The sequence below is a fragment of the Podarcis erhardii genome, assembly GCF_964252035.2.
Source record: "Podarcis erhardii genome assembly, chromosome: 6".
NCBI lineage: Eukaryota > Metazoa > Chordata > Lepidosauria > Squamata > Lacertidae > Podarcis > Podarcis erhardii.
The window spans coordinates 97,785,782-97,809,329 of NC_138510.1; the positions used below are offsets into that span (position 1 = coordinate 97,785,782).

A 23,548-nucleotide genomic window follows, 5' to 3' on the forward strand; every position below is an offset into this window, starting at 1 on the left:
GAGTATATAGAAAAAACTTCTTATACAGTAACTATGGAAAACCAAAGAATGAACACTCTTTTCAGGGGTAGGGAATGTGGGCTTTTTGGATGTTGTTGGACTCCCAATTCTCATTGACCACTGCAATGTGGCCAGTGGTCAGAAATTATAGGAAGCCTCTGGAGGGCCATCTTCCACATAGAATCATAGAATCATGGAGTTGGAAGAGACCACAAGGGCCATCGAGTCCAACCCCCTGCCAAGCAGGAAACACCATCAGAGCACTCCTGACATATGGTTGTCAAGCCTCTGCTTAAAGACCTCCAAAGAAGGAGACTCCACCACACTCCTTGGCAGCAAATTCCACTGTCGAACAGCTCTTACTGTCAGGAAGTTCTTCCTAATGTTTAGGTGGAATCTTCTTTCTTGTAGTTTGGATCCATTGCTCCGTGTCCGCTTCTCTGGAGCAGCAGAAAACAACCTTTCTCCCTCCTCTATGTGACATCCTTTTATATATTTGAACATGGCTATCATATCACCCCTTAACCTCCTCTTCTCCAGGCTAAACATGCCCAGCTCCCTTAGCCGTTCCTCATAAGGCATCGTTTCCAGGCCTTTGACCATTTTGGTTGCCCTCCTCTGGACACATTCCAGTTTGTCAGTGTCCTTCTTGAACTGTGGTGCCCAGAACTGGACACAGTACTCCAGGTGAGGTCTGACCAGAGCAGAATACAGTGGCACTATTACTTCCCTTGATCTAGATGCAATACTCCTATTGATGCAGCCCAGAATTGCATTGGCTTTTTTAGCTGCCGCGTCACACTGTTGGCTCAAGTCAAGTTTGTGGTCAACCAAGACTCCTAGATCCTTTTCACATGTACTGCTCTCAAGCCAGGTGTCACCCATCTTGTATTTGTGCCTCTCATTTTTTTTGCCCAAGTGCAATACTTTACATTTCTCCCTGTTAAAATTCATCTTGTTTGTTTTGGCCCAGTTCTCTAATCTGTCCAGGTCGTTTTGAAGTGTGATCCTGTCCTCTGGGGTGTTAGCCACCCCTCCCAGTTTGGTGTCATCTGCAAATTTGATCAGGATGCCCTTGAGTCCATCATCCAAGTCGTTGATAAAGATGTTGAATAAGACCGGGCCCAAGACAGAACCCTGTGGCACCCCACTAGTCACTCTTCTCCAGGATGAAGAGGAACCATTGATGAGCACCCTTTAGGTTCGGTCAGTCAGCCAGTTACAAATCCACTGAGTGGTAGCATAGTCAAGACCACATTTTACCAGCTTCTTTACAAGAATATCATGGGGCACCTTGTCAAATGCCTTGCTGAAATCAAGGTAGGCTACATCCACTGCGTTCCCTTCATCTACCAGGCTTGTAATTCTGTCAAAAAACGAGATCAGGTTAGTCTGACATGACTTATTTTTCAGAAATCCATGCTGACTATTGGTGATCACAGCATTCCTTTCTAGGTGCTCACAGACTGTTTGCTATGTTTCTATGATTCTATGCTCCTGTCTTCATTGAACAGCATCCAAAAACAGGGCTGTCGCCATTGCTATTGCCAAAAGTTTTTGTAGTGTGGGTAAGAATCTTAAGTTGTTTGCCATAGCTATTCTTTAAACTGTAAGATCTTTGAAGCAGACTCCAACATAGGGGAGTCATGGCACTCTTAATACCAGGTTTGATTAAAAAACACTCAGTGTGCCCATCCCATCTTAATCCAAAGCAGTCCACTGCTTCTTGTTGGCGTAAGCAAACCACTGGGCATTCTGAGTAGAATTCCTATGTTGGGTTGTCTTGTGATTTATTACTGATCCTAACTCTTGAAAATGCAGTTTGCTATCTCTGGACTGTATGGGGAAATAGTGGTGTTTCAGAAGCTCCTTGGCTATGAACATCCTTAGCCTTGCCTTAACTCAGATTTGATTTGTTATGAAGACTGTGAATGCACAGTCTTCCCGTGCACAGTTTTCCCAGTGCAACATAATACATACTTAGCAACTTAATGCATATTTAAATATTTTTCAGGATCACCTGTTGTTGCCTGCTACCACCCATAATAAGACCAGACGACCAAAGATGTCAATAGTATTGCCAGCAATAAACATCAGTGGTGAGTGTTATGTTTAACCTGTTGGAGAAGTTATTTTACAAAAGTCCAGTTGACTATATTGCTTATGGAAATGTAAGTCATGATGAACAAAGCTTGAAGTGTTTATTTATAATGATGGTGTCATGATAACTTTTGTATTATTGAATAAGGGCCAGCAGAATGAAATGCTTTTCCTGGACCAGGCATCCCCAGATGTTTTGGCCTACAACTCCCATGATCCCTAGCTAACAGGACCAGTGGTCAGGGATGATGGGAATTGTAGTCCAAAACATCTGGAGGGCCGAAGGTTGGGGAAGCCTGTCCTGGACTATACCGCTTCAAGAGGCAAGGGTGAGCAACTGAATGTTAGAATATTTTAGAAAAACACTCAACCTAGCCCCTTTACTTCCAAATTCAGCATGTCAAGGTGGGGAGGGGGCAGCGGGGGGGGGGAGGCTTCTGCTTAACTTTCTTCCTGGCACGCCATTTCATGCAACAGTACATAAAATATAAAGGCAAACCAGCATGCACAGATTTGTTTTCTCAGGAGCTTTTATTGGGTAGTGCTAGTCTGCTAGACTGGATGCTACCGTTTGTTATTGTTGTTGTTTGTTCTTTTCTATTGTTTAATTGTCCTTGGACACCATTCTGGCTATTTTATTACAGAAACTCAGTGATTAAGTTTTTATATATAAATAATATATATATATATAAATAATGACTAGAGGCTAAATGTTTCTTTTAAGCTGACCATTTGGGGAGGGGGGTTGTGTTACAAAGCAAACAAAGTAAACAGAAAAACAGGGAACGGTATATCTGTTGTCTCCACTTTTAATTTAGTTTGTGTACGTTTAGTGAGAGACATTTTTGTTACAGACATCTTGCAGTTGGGGGAAAGGAGGGGGGTTGTGTCAGCATCACATGGGTAGGTCCTTTGTTTGTGTAAGGTAAAGGAACCCCTGACCATTAGGTCCAGTCGTGACTGACTGGGGTTGCGGTGCTCATCTCGCTTTATTGGCCGAGGGAGCCGGCGTGCAGCTTCCGGGTCATGTGGCCAGCATGACTAAGCCACTTCTGACAAACCAGAGCAGCACATGGAAACACTGTTTACCTTCCCACTGGAGCGGTACCTATTTATCTACTTGCACTTTGACGTGCTTTCAAACTGCTAAGTTGGCAGGAGCAGGGACCGAGCAATGGGAGCTCACCCCATCATGGGGATTCGAACTGCCGACCTTCAGAACTGCAAGCCCTCGGTTCAGTGGTTTAGACCACAGCTTTTGTTTGTGTACCTATTTATTTTTATTGGTATTGTGAAATATTAGGGGTTCCCAAGCTTGGTGGGTTGTGTTTAGTTGATTGCAGTGTGGCTCATTTGTGTGAGGGAGGCAGGATGGTTGTTGGGTCATGTTAGCCATATGGATTCCATATGTCAGGAGTGCTCTGATGGTGTTTCCTGCTTGGCAGGGGGTTGGACTTGATGGCCCTTGTGGTCTCTTCCAACTCTATGATTCTATGATTCTATGATTCTATTCTATGATTCTATTCTATGATTCTATTCTATGATTCGTATGCTGTTGGAGGAGATAGGTCATTGTCCTGTTGTGCTGTGTATGTAATGAAGGGGAACCACAATGGGACCAAAATTGTTTTCTGACCAGGAAGAATTTCTGCCAAAGGAATGAATCAGTCTGCATCCTAACAGTTATATTTTCCTAAACTTTATGGCAACTTAAGGGCAACAATCTAACCACACTGCAGAAAGGGAAACAGTTATAAAATGGATAATACTTTGGTTTTGATATTCATTTGCATGAAGAATGTTTCCAACACCTATGCAGTGGGAGCCATTTCTTAGTAGAGCTCTGAATTTAACACCTGCAAGCATGTGGTTTATCACTTGCAAGCTGAATTCTGATATGGAAATCTTACAGCTTCTTTGGAAAACTGCCTTTGATTGCAAAGGGGAGCAAAGAGTGTTTCTAAAGAATTGTTGTAGCATGTAAGAAACAAAGATTTGGGAGGGAAGAGGGACCATGCAGCTATGTTGTCTGATCTTTAAAGTCTTGAAGTGTATTTACTGGGAAGCTTGGACAAGAAAGGGTATTGGGTGGGGTGAGGGAGTCAAGCACTGAGACAACAAAAGACATCAGTTCACAAGGGTGAATATTAGTCAATCTGTTTAATAAAGTAGCTAGGGATAATTGATTTCATCTCTCAGATGAATGAAAAAATTCTACATGCATCTTTGCCTCATTCCAGTTATGGAATAAGAATACCTCTTGGTGTGAGGATGAAGTGGGGGCTTCTGCCACTTTTGTGCAAAGGGTTGTCTCCTGGAGAGATTCTCCCCTTTTCTTTCCACTCCCTGCAGGTTATTGTAGCCTGGACAGCAACTAGTGGTAGTTGTTGGTTGTTGTTGTTTTAAAGGAGAGTCACATTGAGGGTGTGAGAGGCTTGTGGATTAGCCACCACCTTCCCAATTGGTAGCAAATTTGCTGCCATAACAATGACAACCCTTCCACACATCCCTCTAAATAACACTTTAAAAAAAAGCCTTTGGGTTGGCAGTTGGGGGTGGAGAGGCAGATGATTTACCTGAGGCAGTAAGATTTGGACCTTGAGCTTCCAGAGGCTGATGTAGATATTTGGAACAGGTGTTTTGATCGCAAAAGTGGACAGTAGGGCCTGGTTAGATGTCCCATAGTTAGATAGTAAGACTTAGTTAGATGTTCCTGGTCAGATATCCTTACCCACAGCCCAGGGACCCGTGTTCCTCTCTCCATGAAGCTCTAGAACAATGCAACCTCCCTCATAATTCTCTTGCCCATTACAGCCAGCTCTGGGAATTTTATATACATAGGAAGCCTTTTTTTGTGCTAGGCTAGCTAAATCTTCTGAATCAAGCCTGCAGTAGTTCTTCACCATGATTGTGAGTAGACAGAGAAATCTTATTTATTTCCATCCTCCCCCTCCCTTGGCCAAAGCTGGGCATTTTTTTTCCTTTGTACCAAGGAACGTGTAAAGCTATTCCAGTTCTGTTCAACAGCTGTTTGTGCAGTTGCAGATGTTACATTTCTATCAACGCTTTTATCCAAATCATTTAGCTTTTTCCAGCTGCTGGTTCTAGGCTCTAGCAACTCACTGTAAAAATTGAGTTGGTTAGATTATGCTGTCAAATACCTTGGGTAGTGGTTTTATAAGGGAAGGAGCAGGGGCCATGTCTTTTAGAGGCTTTCTATACCATAGGAAAGATGTAGCTACTTCTTGAAATACTTTCAAAGCCGCAGTAAGTTTCCCCACTGATTTATTATCAGGCTTAGTGTAGCAGCATGTAGTGAAATAACTGCCAAACTGTGCACCATAAACGGAACCTAATTTAAATAAATCAGATTAGACTATGAACCTAAAATACCCACCCACAGAAAAGGCTGCCCAGCTGTGCATCATGAAAAGTTAATTAGCTTTCATTGAAAGATTTGGTTTAATCTAAATAAATTAGACTTTGAGCCTATGAGCCTAAAGTACCCACCCACAGAAGAGGCTGCCTGTCACATCTCCACATGATTCTCCAGCCAAGCCTCTTTCTGTTAAGAGCATGAAGACAACAGAATGAAGAATAAGCCTCTCCTCCCCATCCCCATTTATCACCAACAGTTGTCTTTAAGAAGTGCAGTTCCATTTAGTTACCATTGGTAGACTTTCCTTCCATAAATTTGCAGAATCCCATTTTAAACCTGTCTCTACCTATGACCCTCACCACAACTTATAATCATAGAACTGTAGCGTTGGAAGAGACTCGAGGGTCATCTACTCCAACCCCCTGTAATGCAGGAATCTCAGCAAAAGCATCCATGACAGATGGCCATCCAACCTCTGCTTGAAAACCTCCAAGGAAGGAGAGTCCACAAGCTCCCCAGGGAGTTCATTCCACTGTTGAAGAGCTCTTACTGTTAGAAAGTTATTCCTGATGCTTAGTTAGAATCTCCTTTCTTGTAACTTTAAGCCATTGGTTTGGGTCCTACCCTACAGAACAGGAGAAAACAAGTTTGCTCCATCTTCCATGTGACAGTCCTTCAGATATTTGAAGATGGCTATCATATTTCCTTTCAATGTCCTCTTTTCCAGTCTCATCCGCATCTCCCTCAACCATTCCTCATAAGGCTTGGTTTTCCAGACTCTTGATCATCTTGACTAGCCTCCTCTGCACACATTCCAGCTTGTCAGCATCCTTCTTAAACTGTGGTGCCCAGGATTCCAGGTGTGGTCTGATCAAGGGAGAATAGAGTGGTACTATTACTTCCCTTGATCTGAATACCATACTGCTGTTGATGCAGCCTAGAATAGCATTAGCTTTTTTGCTGCTGCATCACACCATTGACTCATGACTACTAAGACTCTTGGCAGCAAGTTCCATAAATTACGGTTTTATATTTTGATTTTATTCTGTGAAGTGACTGGAGACCTCCAGGTATAGGGCGGTATAATAATGATGATGATGATGATGATGATGATGATGATGGATCTCTGCCCATTAACCATTTTTTTGGTATTTTTATTGAAGATTTTCTTGATTTACAGAAGTATGTGTAATGTCTCTCGTATTTTTTCCATGTAACATTTTTACAAATCAGTTTCATTTGTTGAGACATTAGGAAGAAAAGGGGGAGAGGGGTGGAGGGGTGGAAGATGGGTGGGGGTGGGGTCGGGTATTGACATCCTCTCAGACTTTTGGGGGCCACCTTTCTGTATTTGAGGTTCTGTCAACTTTCCCTTAGAAGTCAGTTCGGGAAAGATTTTCTGCAGTCTTTTGTTGATAAGAAGCAATAAAAGTCTTGTCCTGCTGGGATTCAAATGAAGTTGGAGCCTATATAGTCTCAGTGTGTCTCAAAATGTTCCCCAATGCCTTACAAATCTGAATGCTTCCTATGCATGAAGATCCCTCAACTCTACCTTATCCCATCAGTCTTGTACATGGGGAAAAATAGTGTTTCCAAGAACGCTACCTTAGAAGCCCTGTCCAACTCAAAGTCAGCTGATTCTGCCACCTCCCCACTAGAATGGTTAGACTGTAAAGAAGGCTGTGCCCTGTTCACTGTTCCAGGATATGCTCTGAACATGGACTTGTTTTTATTTTTCCAGTTCAACTCATACTGATACTTGTGCATACAAAACCAGATGTGAATCAATATTTCCATCTCTTGGTGATGAGATATACTTGCAAGGCCATGGAAGCCCAACAGCTAAGGGTGTTATGGCTAGACTGACATTTGTTTGTTTGTTTGTTTGATTGATTGATTTATAAGGTGCCTTTTATGGTAAGTGGAGGCAGTGATCTGCCCTCACAAGATCAAGTGGCCGAGCTGACCTTCCACAAGGTAACCATAGTAAGCTCTGGTGGAAGTCTGTATTTCACCAAAGAAATCCAAATGTCTCTTCTAATTTTAAATATCAACCCATAACACTTGGAAACAATATGAGTGTGCTTTCAGACTTTGAAATGCACTTTTGGAAGATATTTAAAGGCAGCATTCTGTTAGAATCCATAGAGTCCAAAAGCAGAGATGGGCCATCTTGTCCATAACACTTTTACTCTCGTGCATCATTAAAAGTAAATGGTGTGTAAGAAGAAAAAAATGTAAATGCTTTCCTCTACATTTCTCCTCTTTATATATGGAGGCAGGGTGTTTATAGGCTGCTTCCATATTTAAAGCAAATTCCGAAAGAGAGTAACCACCAGTGAAAACAACAATTCTACAAACATGTGTAAAAAGTAGTTCGTAGTTTTAAAGCCCCGGCATCCCTGAGTGCGTCCAAGCAGCACTTTCTTGCCCCTGTACTTTTTGCACTATGAGGGTGGGGTTCCTTCTCTGCCCTTTACCCAAGTCTCCACATATCTGCTTATGCATGATTCCATCACTTGCAACTAAATGAAAAGCCACTCTTCATTGCAGTCATCCAGCCAGGGTCAGCTGCTAAAGATTATTGTATACAGCAAGAAACTGGAGCTTGCCATCCACTCAGAGGCCACTGGCAGGAGCATTTTTATGTTCTGCTGAGATTCCTTGAGCTTGAAGAAGGGCAGGAGAACTCTTAGACCTTGCACTGAGCCCCAGAGAGCCTTGGAAAGCAGTGAGACATCTCACTGCTTTCCAAGCAGTTTCTAGACACAAAGAAAAAGGGATGATCCCTCTCCTCCTAGCTCAGAGTAAGGCAAGGGGCTTCTCCCGCAGTCACACTGGGCTGTGGAAGCACCCTAACTTGCAGTGTGGCATCACAATAAAACCTCTGGGGTGAGAGGAGCAGCGTTGGTGACAAACAAGGAATTTGGCTGACTACAAGGCCAGTCACAATTTGGTCATTTTACAGCGTATGTACTCTTGACAAGGAGCTACAGCAAGCATCCTGAGTGCTTTGATACAATACACCCATTTTAAAATAACTGTTTGCCACATTTGTTTATTCCTTTGAAGTATTTGTTATCTAACCCAAAAATGTAATGTGGTCTCTTCACACAAGAAGATGAAGAGAGACGGCATGTCTTGATAGTTGAAATGATTTGGTCCTTAGTTGAAAGCTATTTAACATCCTTTGAAGGAAGTCGATGTACCATGTTCCAGAATGTTGAGGAGTCTGGGATCTTGCCATTCAGTGTCGGTTGTCGGTCACTCTGGGACTGGGGCGAAGGATAGACTTAAGAATGTTACTGAGGAAGGCCAGGCTTGGCCAGATGGGAGGATGCTCTGGGGGAGCGGAAGGGGCTAAGGGAAGGTCTGGGAAGGGTGTGTTTGGCTGTTGGGAAATTGGGAAAGGGTGGGTTTGGCTGGGTGGTTCTCAGTTTATTAAAGCTCACTCTAGTTCTTATGGACCACTTTAAAAAATGTATACATTCCAAGGTACATGCATATGTGAGCAAAATATATTTTTACTTCTAAAACAAAGAGGGCCACCCTTGATTAGAAAAAATGGCCTGAGTCTTTTTATATATAAAGGTTATTGAAACTCTGCTTGAGAGTTCATATGTGTTTAGTCACTTGGACAGGAAACAGTTGAGAAATTAAATATAAAAGCAAATTCTTCAGGGATTTTACATCCTGCCTTGTTTTTCTAAGTTGCCGCCTTTTGTATTAAAGCAACAGAAACTCCCCCCCCCCTTTTTTTTTAAGAAAGAGAGAGAAAGAGAGATGATAGAAGCTGGCTAGAATGAGAGAATGATTTGCCTCTTTAATGTTCTGGGGAATCTGGCTATAGTTCTCAGTGTTGAATAGAACAGAATCTCCACCCAAGCATCTGAAGCATCTGAAATTGAAAATAAAATGTGCGAATTGAGTGAGCTTGATGTAACCATAAGCAGATCTGCATAAATCTTATTGATTTGCATAGTTCTTTGAGCAATGATTGCGGTTTTCCTTGGCAGAGAATTAAGACTTTTCATGTTTAGCATTATCAGCTGTTTTACACATATGGGTTCTAATAGTCATATGGCTAAGTATACCCCATAGAATTTTTCTCTAACTAGTAAGAGTGTGGTTTGAAACAATGTGGTATATAATTATGTTGCTAAAGCAAAGGTATCTATTCCTCTTTGCAGACCGGATGTGTGATGGCCTATGTTAGGCACTCAGTGAGGAAAAACAAATATTGTACACAAACATCTCATTCTGCCCCTGCAGTTGCAGGGTTTTTATTTTCGAACCATTTTTATTTTCGTTTGTTTCAGTATCAGTAAGCAGAACATAAATTATGGTTTAAGATTAGTCTGTTTTAATCAAATACTTCAACTCTTGTACCTTTTGAATGGATTTGTTAATATTTAGGTCTGCTAACCCAGCGGCGTAGTGTGGGTTGCTGGCACCCGGGGTGGGCAAGCCGCCAATACTGCCAGAGTGCCTCCCCGGAGCCAAGCAGGGCTGTACTGCACTGCACTGCATTGCACCGCCTGCCTGCACAGGGGAGAGCCCTGTTGGACAACGTGGCCCTTGGTGGGCAAATTCCCCCCAACTCCTGCAGTGAGAACTACACTGCAGAGGCTGGACTACACTGGGGCCGTCCCTTGCCCACTTGCCTCTGTACTCGCCCACTCACCGTGGGCCCTGAGCTGCTGCCTTTGCCAGGGTGGGGTAGGGACCCCTTTGGAAGCCAGCACCTGCAAGGGAGTGCCTGATTGTACCCCCCCATGCTACGCCACTGTGCTGACCTCTTTGGTGGTGGTGGCTCTTTTAATCTGCAGCGGGAGGTTTAAGGAAGTCCTCAACCGATCAAGCCCCCTTCCTCCAGTTCATGGGAGTCAGAGGCGGGGTGGGGGCCTCAGGTGCCTTCGCCCAGGAGAAAGAGGGAGCCCAGGTGAAGGAAAAGGTGGCAGCAGCATCAAGCAGCCCTGCTCTGCAGGGTACTGGGCTGAGGTTGTGTGATGCTGCCACCTGGTGCTGGAAGCAGAGGGAGTCCCTCTACTCCCAGCGCTTGATGGCAGCAACAACGAGCCCTGGTTCAACCAAGTTTCAACATCGCGATGTGTCGCCAGATTGCAATGTTTCACTGGTGATACAACAAAATGTTGGAAAGGTGACATCACCCAGCCCTAGTCTTCACAAAAAAAGAAATAAGTATAGCATTAAGATTATAATGCTTATAATCTTAGGGCAGTTGGACTTGTAGAACTTGTCATGTGCTGGTAGCTTCTGTGGATTTATTTGGATTGTAACGCAAGTATATGCCATTAGAGAAGAACAGTCAGGATCTTTTTGTAACCAGGAAAACCTATTTAATATCTCAATAAGGTCATCCAATGTCTTGAACTTCAAAAGGAGTACGTGCCAGGACTTATTTTTAAATTTTTAATGAAACAGTTCACAGATTTATGATGGGTGTCCATCCTGGCTTTAATAGACTGCTTGCAAGAACTTTGCTGTAAACCATGCATTTCCCTGAGCTTTATATCATCTTTAACTTGTACTTGTAAGTAGATGTAAGTATAAACATATTTCTTCAGCCAGTCCATCTACAGATGGTATCATCTTGTTGCATCCTGGCCTGTTCTCTTGCAGAGCAAGAGTTGACAGGCAATGTTTTTAGGATCATGGGAAGAGGGTAAATTTGGTGCCTCTTGTTCACAAGGGACAGATTGTGGTTAAAGCAGCCTTTTTACAAGAAAATACCAATCGTAGCATGTAAATAAATTACATCATGTTTATGTAGCCAAGTTAAAACAGGTGGAAAATTTGGGTAATCCTTGAGTTCAGCTCAATGCTGTAAAGGCATTTTGGCTGCACATGATTAGACAGCAGCTTTGATAGTAGTGAAGAAAAGGGGATTGCCTGATGCTTTATTTTCTCTTACTACTTGTTGGGGTGTTTAGACTGAATAGATATCATGATTTTATGTAAGGAAAGGCAGGAGTGATCATGGATAGCTAATGTAGCTTCTTCTCTGAAACTAATCATGTCTAGGCTTGGCTGTCCTCTGTTTGGAAGATGAACACAGTTTTTAGCAACTTGGGAGGAGGGTGGGTGTTACAAATAATTTTTGTTCATTTATTTGGGGCCAAGCAGGAATACTTTCTTAACTCAAAATTTACAAAGAGCTCAGTGGATGTAGTCATCTAAATGGCTGTACCCTAGAAGAGTTGGCCATGGAAATTTTGTAGTTGTGTGGTTAGTGCTCATACAGTATTGTGATGGCCATTGGCTATAAACAATAAAATCTAATGACTGGTCACTGAAGTGGCCATATGGGCAGCAAGCCTGAAGGCTAATCTTAATTAGTGTCCAGGACCTGATGCAACATGTAAGCATTGTTGAATCAGTTGGGAACTGTGACCATAGTGCTATCAAATTTAATAAGTGGACAGTTGCCAGGAAAATCCAACACAGTCATATTCAACATTAGAAAAGGAACTGAGGCAATTCCATAGATTGGACTTCCATAGATTAAAAGAAATGACAAAAAAGAGGACCTCAACAGATACTAGCAAATTCTAGTTCCTAAGTATGATCCTTGTGAACAGAGATTCAAGAATGTCCCACAGGAGTACTTTGTAAAACATTAACTCTTTGAATAATTTTGCATTACAAATGGAATCACTCATATTATGTAATAATCCTTTGTACATTTGTGCATTTACAAAGGATTTGTACGTTTTCAATAGAGACATTCATTATTTTCTACCATTTTTGTTCAACATTTTAGATTTTTGTAATTTGCATTCAGCTAGTGGATCAGAATCTTCTGCTGGTTCCCTGCCTGACCTAAGGTGGGTCATAAAAGCAGCATTGCAATGCGTCCTACGCAGGGCTCCCTTTGAAGGTGACTCGGAAACTACAATTAATCCAGAATGTGGCGGCTAGACTGGTGACTGGGAGTGGCCGCCGAGGCCACATAACACTGGTCCTGAAAGACCTACACTGGCTCCCAGTACGTTTCCGAGCACAATTCAAAGTATTGGTGCTGACCTTTAAAGCCCTAAATGGCCTCAGTCCAGTATACCTGAAGGAGTGTCTCCACCCCCATCATTTAGCCTGGACACTGAGGTCCAGCGCCGAGGACCTTCTAGCGGTTCCCACACTGTGAGAAATGAAGCTACAGAGAACCAGGCAGAGGGCCTTCTCAGTAGTGGCACCCACCCTGTGGAATGCCCTCCTATCAGATGTCAAGGAGATGAGTAATTATGTAACATTTAGGAAACATCTGAAGGCAGCCCTGTATAGGGAAGCTTTTTAAGGTTAATGTTTTACTATGTTTTTATATATGCTGGAAGCCACCCAGAGTGCCTGGGGCAACCCACGTAGGGCGGGGTACAAATAAATTATTATGTTTATGATTATGATTACAAATCTGAAAAAGTTAAGTTCCACATATTGGTGCTACTTTTTCTCTCCCCCCGCCCTTTCTCTCTCTGCTTTGATTAGCATTTTACTTAATCTGAATGAATGATGGTATCCCTGATCAAGTCTCCCCCTCTGCCAGTTTTTATTGTTTTACATCTTATGACCAGCAGTCTCTGGGATTCAGCTTTCTGCTTTTTCCCATCACATTTCCTTCTGCAAAAGCGTGGGAATAAAACAGGGTCCGAGAAATGAGTCAGGGCTGTTTTTGGGTTATGAAATCAGTCTGTCTAGGCTGAGCTCTCCATTCTCTGTCCATAATAAACTTTATCTTTCTTTCCATCTTTTCCCTTGCATATTGTTTTCGGATAGTGAGGAAAGGGAGATCATGGCTGATATAGCATCTGCCATGAAAGAGCTCCATGATATAGCTGTCTTGCGACATCCCAAGGGAAATTGCAGATTTGCTCTGGTCAAGGGACTGTTGGCTGCTTTCCCTCTCACACCTGCATTGTGAACACCCAACCCTAGTTGTTCTGTGCTTAAAAAAAATACTGAATCACATTCTATCATACAAATTCTGTGGCAAGAAAAACTGAATTCTGTAGCTTTTGTAAGTTATGCATATCAAGCAAATTTGCACAATTTTCTTTTATGATGTATAATTTTTTTCTACTAGCGTATTGTTTTACTTGACTTGAGTTGGGCAAGTATTGGAGCATCGAAGCTCAGCCCACAGTCTGGAAACTTGGCCAACTTCTTGGCATGTGATATTTCAGTAGGTGTTACTTACACACTTTCTAGCATATCTTCACACTCACAGGAGCTGGAAACTTGGATCTTTTCAAATGACAGTTGAGATTCTCAGAAAGTCACATTTTGTGGCCAATTCCACTTTCGTTGCTACCATGGAATTGTGGGGTGCACTAGCCATATTTATAACCTGCTAAGCTGGGGGGGGGACCTGCAGCCCTTCACGATATTGTTGAACCACAAGTCCCATCATCACTGACCAGTTGACATGCTGATGGGAGCAGGCATTCAGCAGCCTTTGCAGGACCACAGGTTCCTCATCTCTGGCAGGTTCCCCGTTCCTCTTCTTGGCCAATCACAGCCCACCAGGTATGAGTTGTGACCTGCTAGTCCCATGCAAGCAGCAAAACAGGAGGCTTATTGAGCCCCTTTGTTCAGCTTAGATGTATCTGGACAGCTGTTTTCCTTCCACTTGTACTGACAGTAGTGGGATAGGAAAACAGATCAGTGAGATGCCCTTTGTTTCATGCCATGTGGCACATTAAGGTCCCTTACAACTCTACAATTCTAGGATTCTGTGTTTATACATAAGTAGCAATGGGATCCAAGCAACTCTTAATCAGATTTTTTTTTTAATGTGTGGCAGAAGAAGCTGTCTCTTGTAATGGTGGTTGAAACTGGTTTTAAAATAGATTCTTGCATTGAAATGAAGTCCCTGGTTTCATAAGGCAAAAAGATACTTTTGTGTTAGGTCAACAAATGAAGCACTGAAGGGAGATCTGTCAAAATGTTCTGGTATGTGCTTGGAACATGGTGTATTTTTAGCCATTTTTTGCTGTTACAGCCCCATGGGTGTTTATAGTCTTATTTGGTAACACTTAGCAACTCTTCTGATGGAAACGTTGTCCAGACCACACTGGATGGTAGAGCTAGAGCAGCGCAGTTTAGTCTGAGTCACGGCATTTGCAGGAATTGAGCTGTGGGATGAGATACAGCTGCGCTGCTCAGATGCAAACAGTCCAGCCTCAGTCCTTGTTTGCTTGCTGCACACCTCCCCCCTCCCTGTCCAGTCCTGAGGGGCAAACTGAAGGCCGCATCTGCTCTGCCGTATTTCATTTTGCCCTTGAAAAAAGGTGCAGCAGATGAAACTGGTGTTCAAACAGAAGAGGTACATTGAAGAAATACATAGTGAATTTTGTTGTGCGATCTCAGACTGAGATTCAGTGTTAAATTGTGTGCTTTGGGACTTTCCTGTTGCCCTTGAAAATTGGGGATGGGCTGAGCTGGTATTCTTCTTGAAACTATAGAATTTTGTCTGAATATGACTATCGAGATTTCTTCCAGTATCCCTGTTTTCGAGGCAAATACTGCATCACAAATATACGAACAACTCTGGTGTAAATGTGCCTTTTGCAAACACCATACAAGTCAAGTGCCTTTGCATAGATTTTACTGCTGGATAGTGTGGCCATGTCTTCGGGGCTCATTCCCTGAGCCACAGGCAGATTTTGCAGCTGTCTGGGTCAGTTTGTAAGTCACACAGGTAAAACCACACAGCTAATTTACTGTAATTTCACTTGTGCTTGACTGTCCATAGGATTCCTTGACTATAGGAGTGTGGTAGCCATCTCTCCTGAAGAGAAAGACCCTCTTGGTTTCATTCTCTGGAAGCCCTGCCTTCCCTAGTGGTTAGAGTGTCGGATTAGAATTAGGGAGACTGTTTCAAATTGCAGTTCATAACCCTGAGCCCGATGTTATACTACATACAAAAGGCATTCTTTAAATAATAATAATAACAATAATAATAACAACTGAGATTTGCCACATGTTTCAGAGTGCAAAAGACAACAGTTGATCTTGTTTATATATCCAGACATCTGGGCAGCGGAGTAATTTCCTTGCCTTCATTTATGTAATATGATACATTGTAGGTGACTCACAGTAGTTAAACATCAAAACACAGACACACACACACACACACACACAAAACTTGGCAAAACTATGTCCAAGTTGTAGCCGAACATTATGTAACTCAGCATCAGCCAATTTCACTGCATCCTGGCAATGCCATGCGCACCCCTTCTTCAAAACTGAAGTTTTAGGCCCATTAGTTTTGAAGTAACCTGAAAAGTGATAGGAGAGGAAAGTAAGATGTTAAACCAGTAGTGGATAGTTCTCATGACAGGAATACCTAAGGCTAACGGTGATAGGAGCAGTCACCCTGGTTCATATTTGAGTCCGTTCCGGCACTCTTCTCCTTCTCCTGACTCCACTACCAGAAGTTCACAGGGCCTGAGACAGACAGACAGACAGAAGTGCCTAAAGCAGAGTGAGGCAACATCAGGCAAGAGGAATAAGCCAATGAAGTGGAAGACCAGGTAGCATATCTGAGCAGCCACAATGGTGCCCCTCCCTGAGCTAGAAAGATTTCTGGAATGCATGGAGTCCACTGAGGCAGCTGCTTCTCTAGGCAAGCAGAATGGAGTGTGCCTGTCCTCCTGATGAAGAAAATGAAAAATGTGGTATCGTTGTGCTGCTTTCCTCTCACCTCCCAGTGATTGGAAAGGAAAGGAAAACTGGGGGTGAGATCTAGAGCAGAAGAGGCGGTATGCAAGGCTGGGCTTGCCAGGGTGCATAGGAAGGGGGCTTCATTATGAATGGGACAAGAAATGGGCTGAAACCCAACAGAGGTAGTGAAGGTAGGTGAGGCTATGGCTGTGGGTGGTGGATTTTGGACACCAATCAGTTGCATGGCGTAACTGGAATATTCTGCAATAGGATTAGGACCTTTGACCCTCTAGGCGTTGCTGTGCCATAGTGCCATCATCACAGACCTTTGACCACACTGGCTGGGGCTGAATAATAATAATAATAATAATAATAATAATAATAATAATAATAATAATAATAAATAATTTATTATTTATACCCCGCCCATCTGGCTGGGCCTCCCCAGCCACTCTGGGCGGCTTCCATAGAAAGCAAAAATACAGTAAAATATCACACGTTAAAAACTTTCCTGAACAGGGCTGCCTTAAGATGTCTTCTGAATGTCAGGTAGTTGTTTATCACTTTGACATCTGCTGGAAGGGCGTTCCACAGGGCAGGCGCCACCACCGAGAAGGCCCTCTGCCTGGTTCCCTGTAGCTTTGCTTCTCGCAATGAGGGAACCGCCAGAAGGCCCTCGGCGCTGGACCTCAGCATCCGGGCAGAATGATGGGGGTGGAGAGGCTCCTTCAGGTATACTGGACCGAGGCCGTTTAGGGCTGAAGGGAGTTGAGAGTCCAACAACATTAGAGGCCACACTCGTATTCTACAATATCTGACTCGTATTCTACAATTCCTCACTTGTATTCTACAATATCTGATCACAATCAACATACCACTTGTTTGTTTTTTATTTTTGAAATCATCATTATTATCTTACATTTCTATTGTTGGGATGTTATTTATAAATTACGTTTGATGCAGCATTCGAAACTAACTAGGCGCTATTCGCCTTTTGCGACTCAGGAGCGCCCCCTTGCAACCAAGTGGAGATTTCTGCTGCAAGGTTTGTGACTGAAATCTCCACCATGGGAGAGGACAGCAGCCTCCCTGACTGACCACAAAAGCTGGGAAGGTGTTATCAGCTATAGAACTGCTGGAATTCCCTTCAACCCTACACCCCATGAATCAGCCTTTTGATGTCCTGAAGGGGGAATCTGACTCCACAAGTAAACAAGCTGCAAAGCTCTTTTCTGTGGTTAGATTCATTGCTTCTCTCTTGGGTGGGGAGCAGGAGGGGAGATCTGAATTGCTAACTTTGCAGGTAGCAACTGAAGACAAAGCGCAAGTTATCCTTCTGCAACAGCAAAACCCACCCCCAAAACACGCTCCCAGTCTCCACCAGGGATTCAGAAGGCTGTTCCACCACCACCACCTCTGCCTCTCACCTCTCACCCTGTTAATGAAACCTGGTTTCCACTCTGCTTTTGGTTCCTTGTTCCTAGATAGGAGAGGGTGGATTGGTGTCCCTCAATTTCTTTCTTCTCGATTTCTTTCTGGTCATCTCCTCCACCCCCTTATTTCAGAAGAGAAGGGGTGTGTATGGATGTGCCTTTAAGCAAAATGAGCTTTGCTTGGGGGGGGGCAGAAAGGAATCAAGGAAGAATGGGGGGTTGCTTGTTATTTTGGCAAGAAGTTTACTTGGTTCCATTTGTGGGCATTCCTTTCTTCACATAATGAGGTGCTGGAAGGCTGTTTTGGACTCCTCTCTTTCCCCAAGCCCCATTATTTACGAGGAACTCTCCTAGAATTATATTTCTACTGCCCCCCCTCCTCTTCTCATAGCCCCTCTCCAAATGATCTACTTTCCCATCTCTATTCCACAGTACTTGCACATTTGTTTCACTTTCTCTCTCTCAGATTTCTTTCTAGTTCAGCATCATAGTAATAATGAACTGCAGTATTTTTATTAATGACTTTATATGCTTCTTAATTGCCAAAGTTGGCCTCTAAGCAGCAAGTGTTCAGATGCTGTAGGTATATATTCTTTTAATCCTTATGACATCCCTGTCAAGTGTGCCAAGAGGCGTTGAAACTCCATTAACCAAACCTTTAAACATACAGTGGTGCCTCGCAAGACAAAAAGAATCCGTTCCGCGATTCTCTTCGTCTAGCAGTTTTTTCGTCTTGCGAAGCAAGCCCATTGACGGCTTAGTGGATTAGCGCTATTAGCGGTTTAGCGGCTTTTAGCGGCTTATCGGCTTAGCGGATAAGCGGCTTAGCAGCTTAGAAAAAGGGGGGGGAGGGGAAAAACCCCGCAGGAACTCGCAAGACATTTTCGTCTTGCGAAGCAAGCCCATAGGAAATTCGTTTTGCGAAGCACCTCCAAAACGGAAAACTCTTTCATCTAGCGAGTTTTCCGTCTTGCGAGGCATTCGTATTGCGGGGCACCACTGTAGTTAAATGTATTATAGCAACATGGTTTTGTTCTTATTTGATAAACAAGTTCCTACCCAGAGTTACAACTTTTTAATGTCAGGGTTTCTATACCTTTTCACAGCTTGATGACAGGTAGAATTGAGACGTCAACCAGCTGGGACCTCCCCATTTCATACAGTGATAAATAAGCATCACCTGTTGAATTTCTTTCTGATGTGCATATGCTGCAGCCATAGGTGCTCACCAGAAGAAAGATGGCAATGCTATACACAGCTGATAAGCTAACCGAAAAAGTTAAATTCTGAATGGGCATTCTGAGAGATATTAATTGTCTAGTGAAAGTGGGTTTTTAAAAAACCCAATTTCTGTTCTACAGTTTTTTCGTTCTACTAAATGGACTTGGCATGATCAACAAATTCCAGAGGGATAGGCATATTTTATTTTATTTTATTTTATTTTAGTTTGTATACCACCCTTTAAATCAAAGGAATACTATGACATTCTAAAGACTTAACACATTTAAGCCCACTTTGTCAGATTGTTGAATGCGTCTCATGAGGTGGCTGTAGCCTACAAATGTTTGTTTTGTTGATGCCACAGCACTGTAAGTCTGATATCTACTTGTTTTACTGTGATGAATCTTCAATACTGGAATCCCGTTAGCTGTATTTACATTATAAAACACTCTTGAGAAGACTTGGCACCCATCAAGGAATAGAGGGAGGATTGTGCTTACATTAATCAGAGATTCTCAAATTATGGATATTAAAAGGAAGGTCTGCAAAATGCATTAACACAGGCATCCTCAACCTTTGGCCCTCCAGATGTTTTGGACTACAATTCCCATCATCCCTGACCACTGGTTCTGTTAGCTAGGGATCATGGGAGTTGTAACCCAAAACATCTGGAGGGCCGCAGCTTGGGGATGCCTACATTAACATTTAGTTAGTTTGCATGGTAAATGTAGCATCCCAGGTAACCAGAACCTTTCATATAGCAGGATTTTGAAGGTTCAGCTGTAAAAAAAAAATATTGCGAATGGAGTGTTCATAAGCATGCTGCTGGAGAGGTAATGCACAAAAATAATGAATTAGGTCGGAGGTTTTCAACCTTTTTGAGTCCACGGGGCTCAGGAGCGCAGTTATGCCACCCCTTGCCTTCAGAGCTGGCAGCCTCTCCCTTCTTGGGAGTCCCCTGGGCAGCTGCTGCTGCTGCTCCCGCCTCCGATCCCTGAGCTGCGCCTGCCCCCTGCCTCAAAGAGAGGTGCCTCCTCACGCTGCCCAGAAGGGCCTGGGTCTTGTCTGTCTACTCCTAACAGCAAGGCTGGTGGTCCGGCTGGCTGGGCTCCCTTGCCTGCTTTCTTGTGTATTCCGAGGCCACCTCAGCTCCTGGCAACCAGCACCCCCTGGCCGGCCCCAGAGACGCCATTCGCCTGTGGAGCTTCTAGCCAGGGCTGCTGCAAGAGTCACACAAGCCTTTGGGAGGCAGAGAAGCAAGAGGGCATCAGAGGAGAGAGGGGAAGGAAGAGGGACAGAGACCAGTGTTGCGTGCGGCATCCCTCACAATCATTCAAGGCACCCCAGGGTGCCACAGCACACTGCTTGAAAACCACTGAATTAGGTTGCAATCCCAATCCCATTTGCCTAGGAGTAAGTCCCTTTTGCATTCAGTAGGATCTATATCTGTGTGGAAATGGATAGGAATGCACTGTTAGACCCACTCTGCCAAGAATTTTGGTATACTGTAATAGATGTACAGTCAAACCTTGGAAGTCAAACAGAATCTGTTCCAGAAGTCCGTTCGACTTCCAAAACATTTGAAAACCAATACGTGGCTTCCAGTTGACTGCAGGAGCTTCTTGCACTCAATTTGAAGCCGCAGAAACCCTGTCAGACATTCGGCTTCCAAAAGTAGTTCACAAACCAGAACAGTCGCTTCTGGGTTTGCAATGTTCAGGAGCCAAAACGTTTGGTAATTAAGCTGTTCTGCTTCCAAGGTATGACTGTACTGTATTTAACTGTGACTGCAATACTTGCTGAAGTTGCAGCATAACATACTGGGCAGAGAGAGAGAGGAAGAACACACACACATCCAAGTACAGTGGTACCTTGGTTGTCAAACACCTTAGTTGTCAAGCAAATCAGCTCCCAAATGTCGCAAACCTGGAAATGAGTGTTCCAGTTTGTTAACGTTTTTTGGAAGCCGAACATCCAAAGCGGCTTCTGCAGGTTCCAATTGAGTGCAGGAAGCTCCTGCAGCCAATCGGAAGCTGCGCCTTGGTTTTCAAACCATTCTGGAAGTTGAATGGATTAAATTTGAGAACCAAGGTACCACTGTACTTAATACTTATGGTTGGCCACTATTGCCGAGCCTGACCCCATTTATGTTTGTGGTGTCCAATTAACAGTTACTATTAAAATGCATTACTGATGTGAATTGTGTATTAGTTCACGTGTTTCCAATTTTTTTTACTGTAATAATAACAATAATTGTAATAATACTGTAATTGTTAAAATTGCAACTTAATTGTAAAATGCTAAATGTTTACAGTATACAGTGGTACCTCGGGTTAAGAACTTAATTCGTTCTGAAGGTCTGTTCCTAACCTGAAACTGTTCTTAACCTGAAGCACCACTTTAGCTAATGGGGGCCTCCTCCTGCCGCTGCGCTGTTGCTGCACAATTTCTGTTCTCATCCTGAAGCAAAGTTCTTAACCCAAGGTACTATTTCTGGGTTAGCGGAGTCTGTAACCTGAAGCGTCTGTAACCTGAAGTGTCTGTAACCCGACGTACCACTGTGCACAATTAGACATTCAATTGTGCCCATAACCTAAATTTAAGGAGCCATTTGGTGAATAGCTTGCATATCTAATACTGGTTTAATGAAAAGAATTACTAAAAAAACAAAAAATGAGCAGGCAGCATCCTATTTCTTCCATGGAGAAATATTGCCTTGCCATATGCTCCCTTCAGAGCCTGAAGGGGTTGTACTCCTGCTGGCTTCGTTCCTATTGATGACAAGGGCTCTTCTTACGGGCCTTTGGCGCCTGAGACTGCTCTGCTTTTTGTTACTGCCTCAGATGTATACGTGGGCTCTGATGGTTTGTGCAGGTGACTTTGGCTATGGAATGGTGGCGCAGTCTATAATTCTGAACTGTCCAACAGAGCCCAACTTTATCCAGGAAAGCAGTATACTGGGTTTAATGTATATCCCATATCTTGTGATTCATGTTTCCATTAGACGGCCTTCTGTTCTTTAGGCTTAGAAAACATATTGTACAGACATTGGCAAAAAGTAAGTCAGTAGTTGGCTGCCACTTAGAATAAAAGCTGGCTTTGTTTTTTTCTCTGGCAAAATGTCCATAAGGACACTGGCAGGCATATTGGATATCACTACTTTAGAGTAGGTAGGAAGCATTGAACCCCTTTGCATTCAACAGCCAGCTTCAGTATTGAGAACTTTTCTCTGCTAACACTAAGCATGAAACTGGTCCAGTTCCAGCGTAGGAGAGCTAAAGGGGAAGGAGGTTGCACTGAACTGATAGCCTCTAGCCCTGACATTTAATCCTAATGGTAGCACATTGGGTTGTTCACTATGCTGTATAAGTGTCATGGATAACATCATATGCATATCTCCTTAGAGAACTTGGATATATTAAATGCTTTTAAATAAATAAAATACTTCATTTAACAGAGAGATCAGAAACAGAATTAATGAAATTACAGACTTGTTCCTATATTGATTTTATGATTCTCTGCTGAATGTATGAAGTGTCTATTCTTGTGTGTTCACATATTCATTCTGCCACTACCCTGCTGTCCTTCAGAGAACTCAGAGTGGCTTGCTTATGGTTCTCAAGTGGTCTCTTACCCAGGCAGCTTATGGCGCTAGACCTGTTAAGCCTCAGAAGAAGACTTGTGTCATCTGTCTTCAAACTATTCAGGAGTGATGGATGAATTATTAGCTTGAGGCTACACTTAACTACTAATGAAAAGCTCCTTAGTTTCTGGTTTGGGCCAGTCGGTTGTTCTGGATATTTCGCAGCTCTCCAGTCTTTAGGTTTTGTAAACAGCAATAGATTTTCCTTGATTGCACCTATAGGGTAAAACAGGGCTCTAGTACTGTGTCTGTTTATTCCAGAGATAATTGCATAGAGTAATATCCTAGATTGTAGGCTCTTTTTAAAACCCCCCGCCACTGCCCAAGGTTCAGTTTCTCAGAGACCCTATGCAGGAGGAATCATATGCTTCACACACGTCAAAAAGCATTCATGGTTGTGACCCATGCAAGTTGTTTTAGCACTATTAAATTAGGGGTATGATTATAGGCGGGGGGGGGGGAGAGAAATTGGGTAAGGGGAAATAGTTCTGCTCCCACTCTCAAACAGTGCCCCATCCACGTAGCAGGTGAGGGGAAGACTGCAGAGAGCCATTGCCTGTTCGAGTACGGCACTGGTTTAAAACAGTGAAATGAAAAAGGTAGTCCTGATGAAGAGCATCATTTAGCACACAAGAGCTCCCAGGCAACTGTTCCACAACAGGCATTTAGCCGGTCCAGCCACCTGGACTTTGCGGGGCAGAGAGCAGGAAGCAGCATCCAAAGTGCCCGTTCAATAGCCCCACAGGGACTGGCTGTGCAGAAACCCCTGGAGCAAGCTGCTCTCGGCTCTGCGCCCTTGACGAGTGATGAGAAGCTGACCACCCACCAAGAGGTGCTGGGGTGGGGCAAGCTTCAGAGCAATTTTGCATGAATGCAAAAAGAAAAGAAGCTGAAAGCTATTGTGGATGGTAGGGAGGTCAGCAAGAGACTGCTTATGTTATTATAAAAGCTTGGGAGATGGCTCATAATATGGTCAAAACATTTTTGCAATGAGTAAGAGAACCCAGGCAAGCGCTACAAAAGCTGATTCCTTGTCTGCCTCTTAATTCCGTATCGGTCTCAGTGTAAAATTTCTAAAAAGCATCCAATATT

The 23,548-nt window shown here is 43.3% G+C and overlaps 1 protein-coding gene across 2 annotated transcripts in view; it reads left to right on the plus strand.

Annotated features, from left to right (window-relative positions):
• The window catches only part of ATF6 (activating transcription factor 6), a 79,763-nt gene that overhangs the window by 54,211 nt on the left and 2,004 nt on the right, over positions 1-23,548 (plus strand). For both annotated transcript variants that reach the window (XM_081867326.1, XM_081867325.1), the window contains exon 15: positions 2,015-2,099. In XM_081867326.1, coding sequence (XP_081723452.1) covers positions 2,015-2,099 — 85 coding nt within the window. The remainder of the gene's footprint in view (positions 1-2,014; positions 2,100-23,548) is intronic.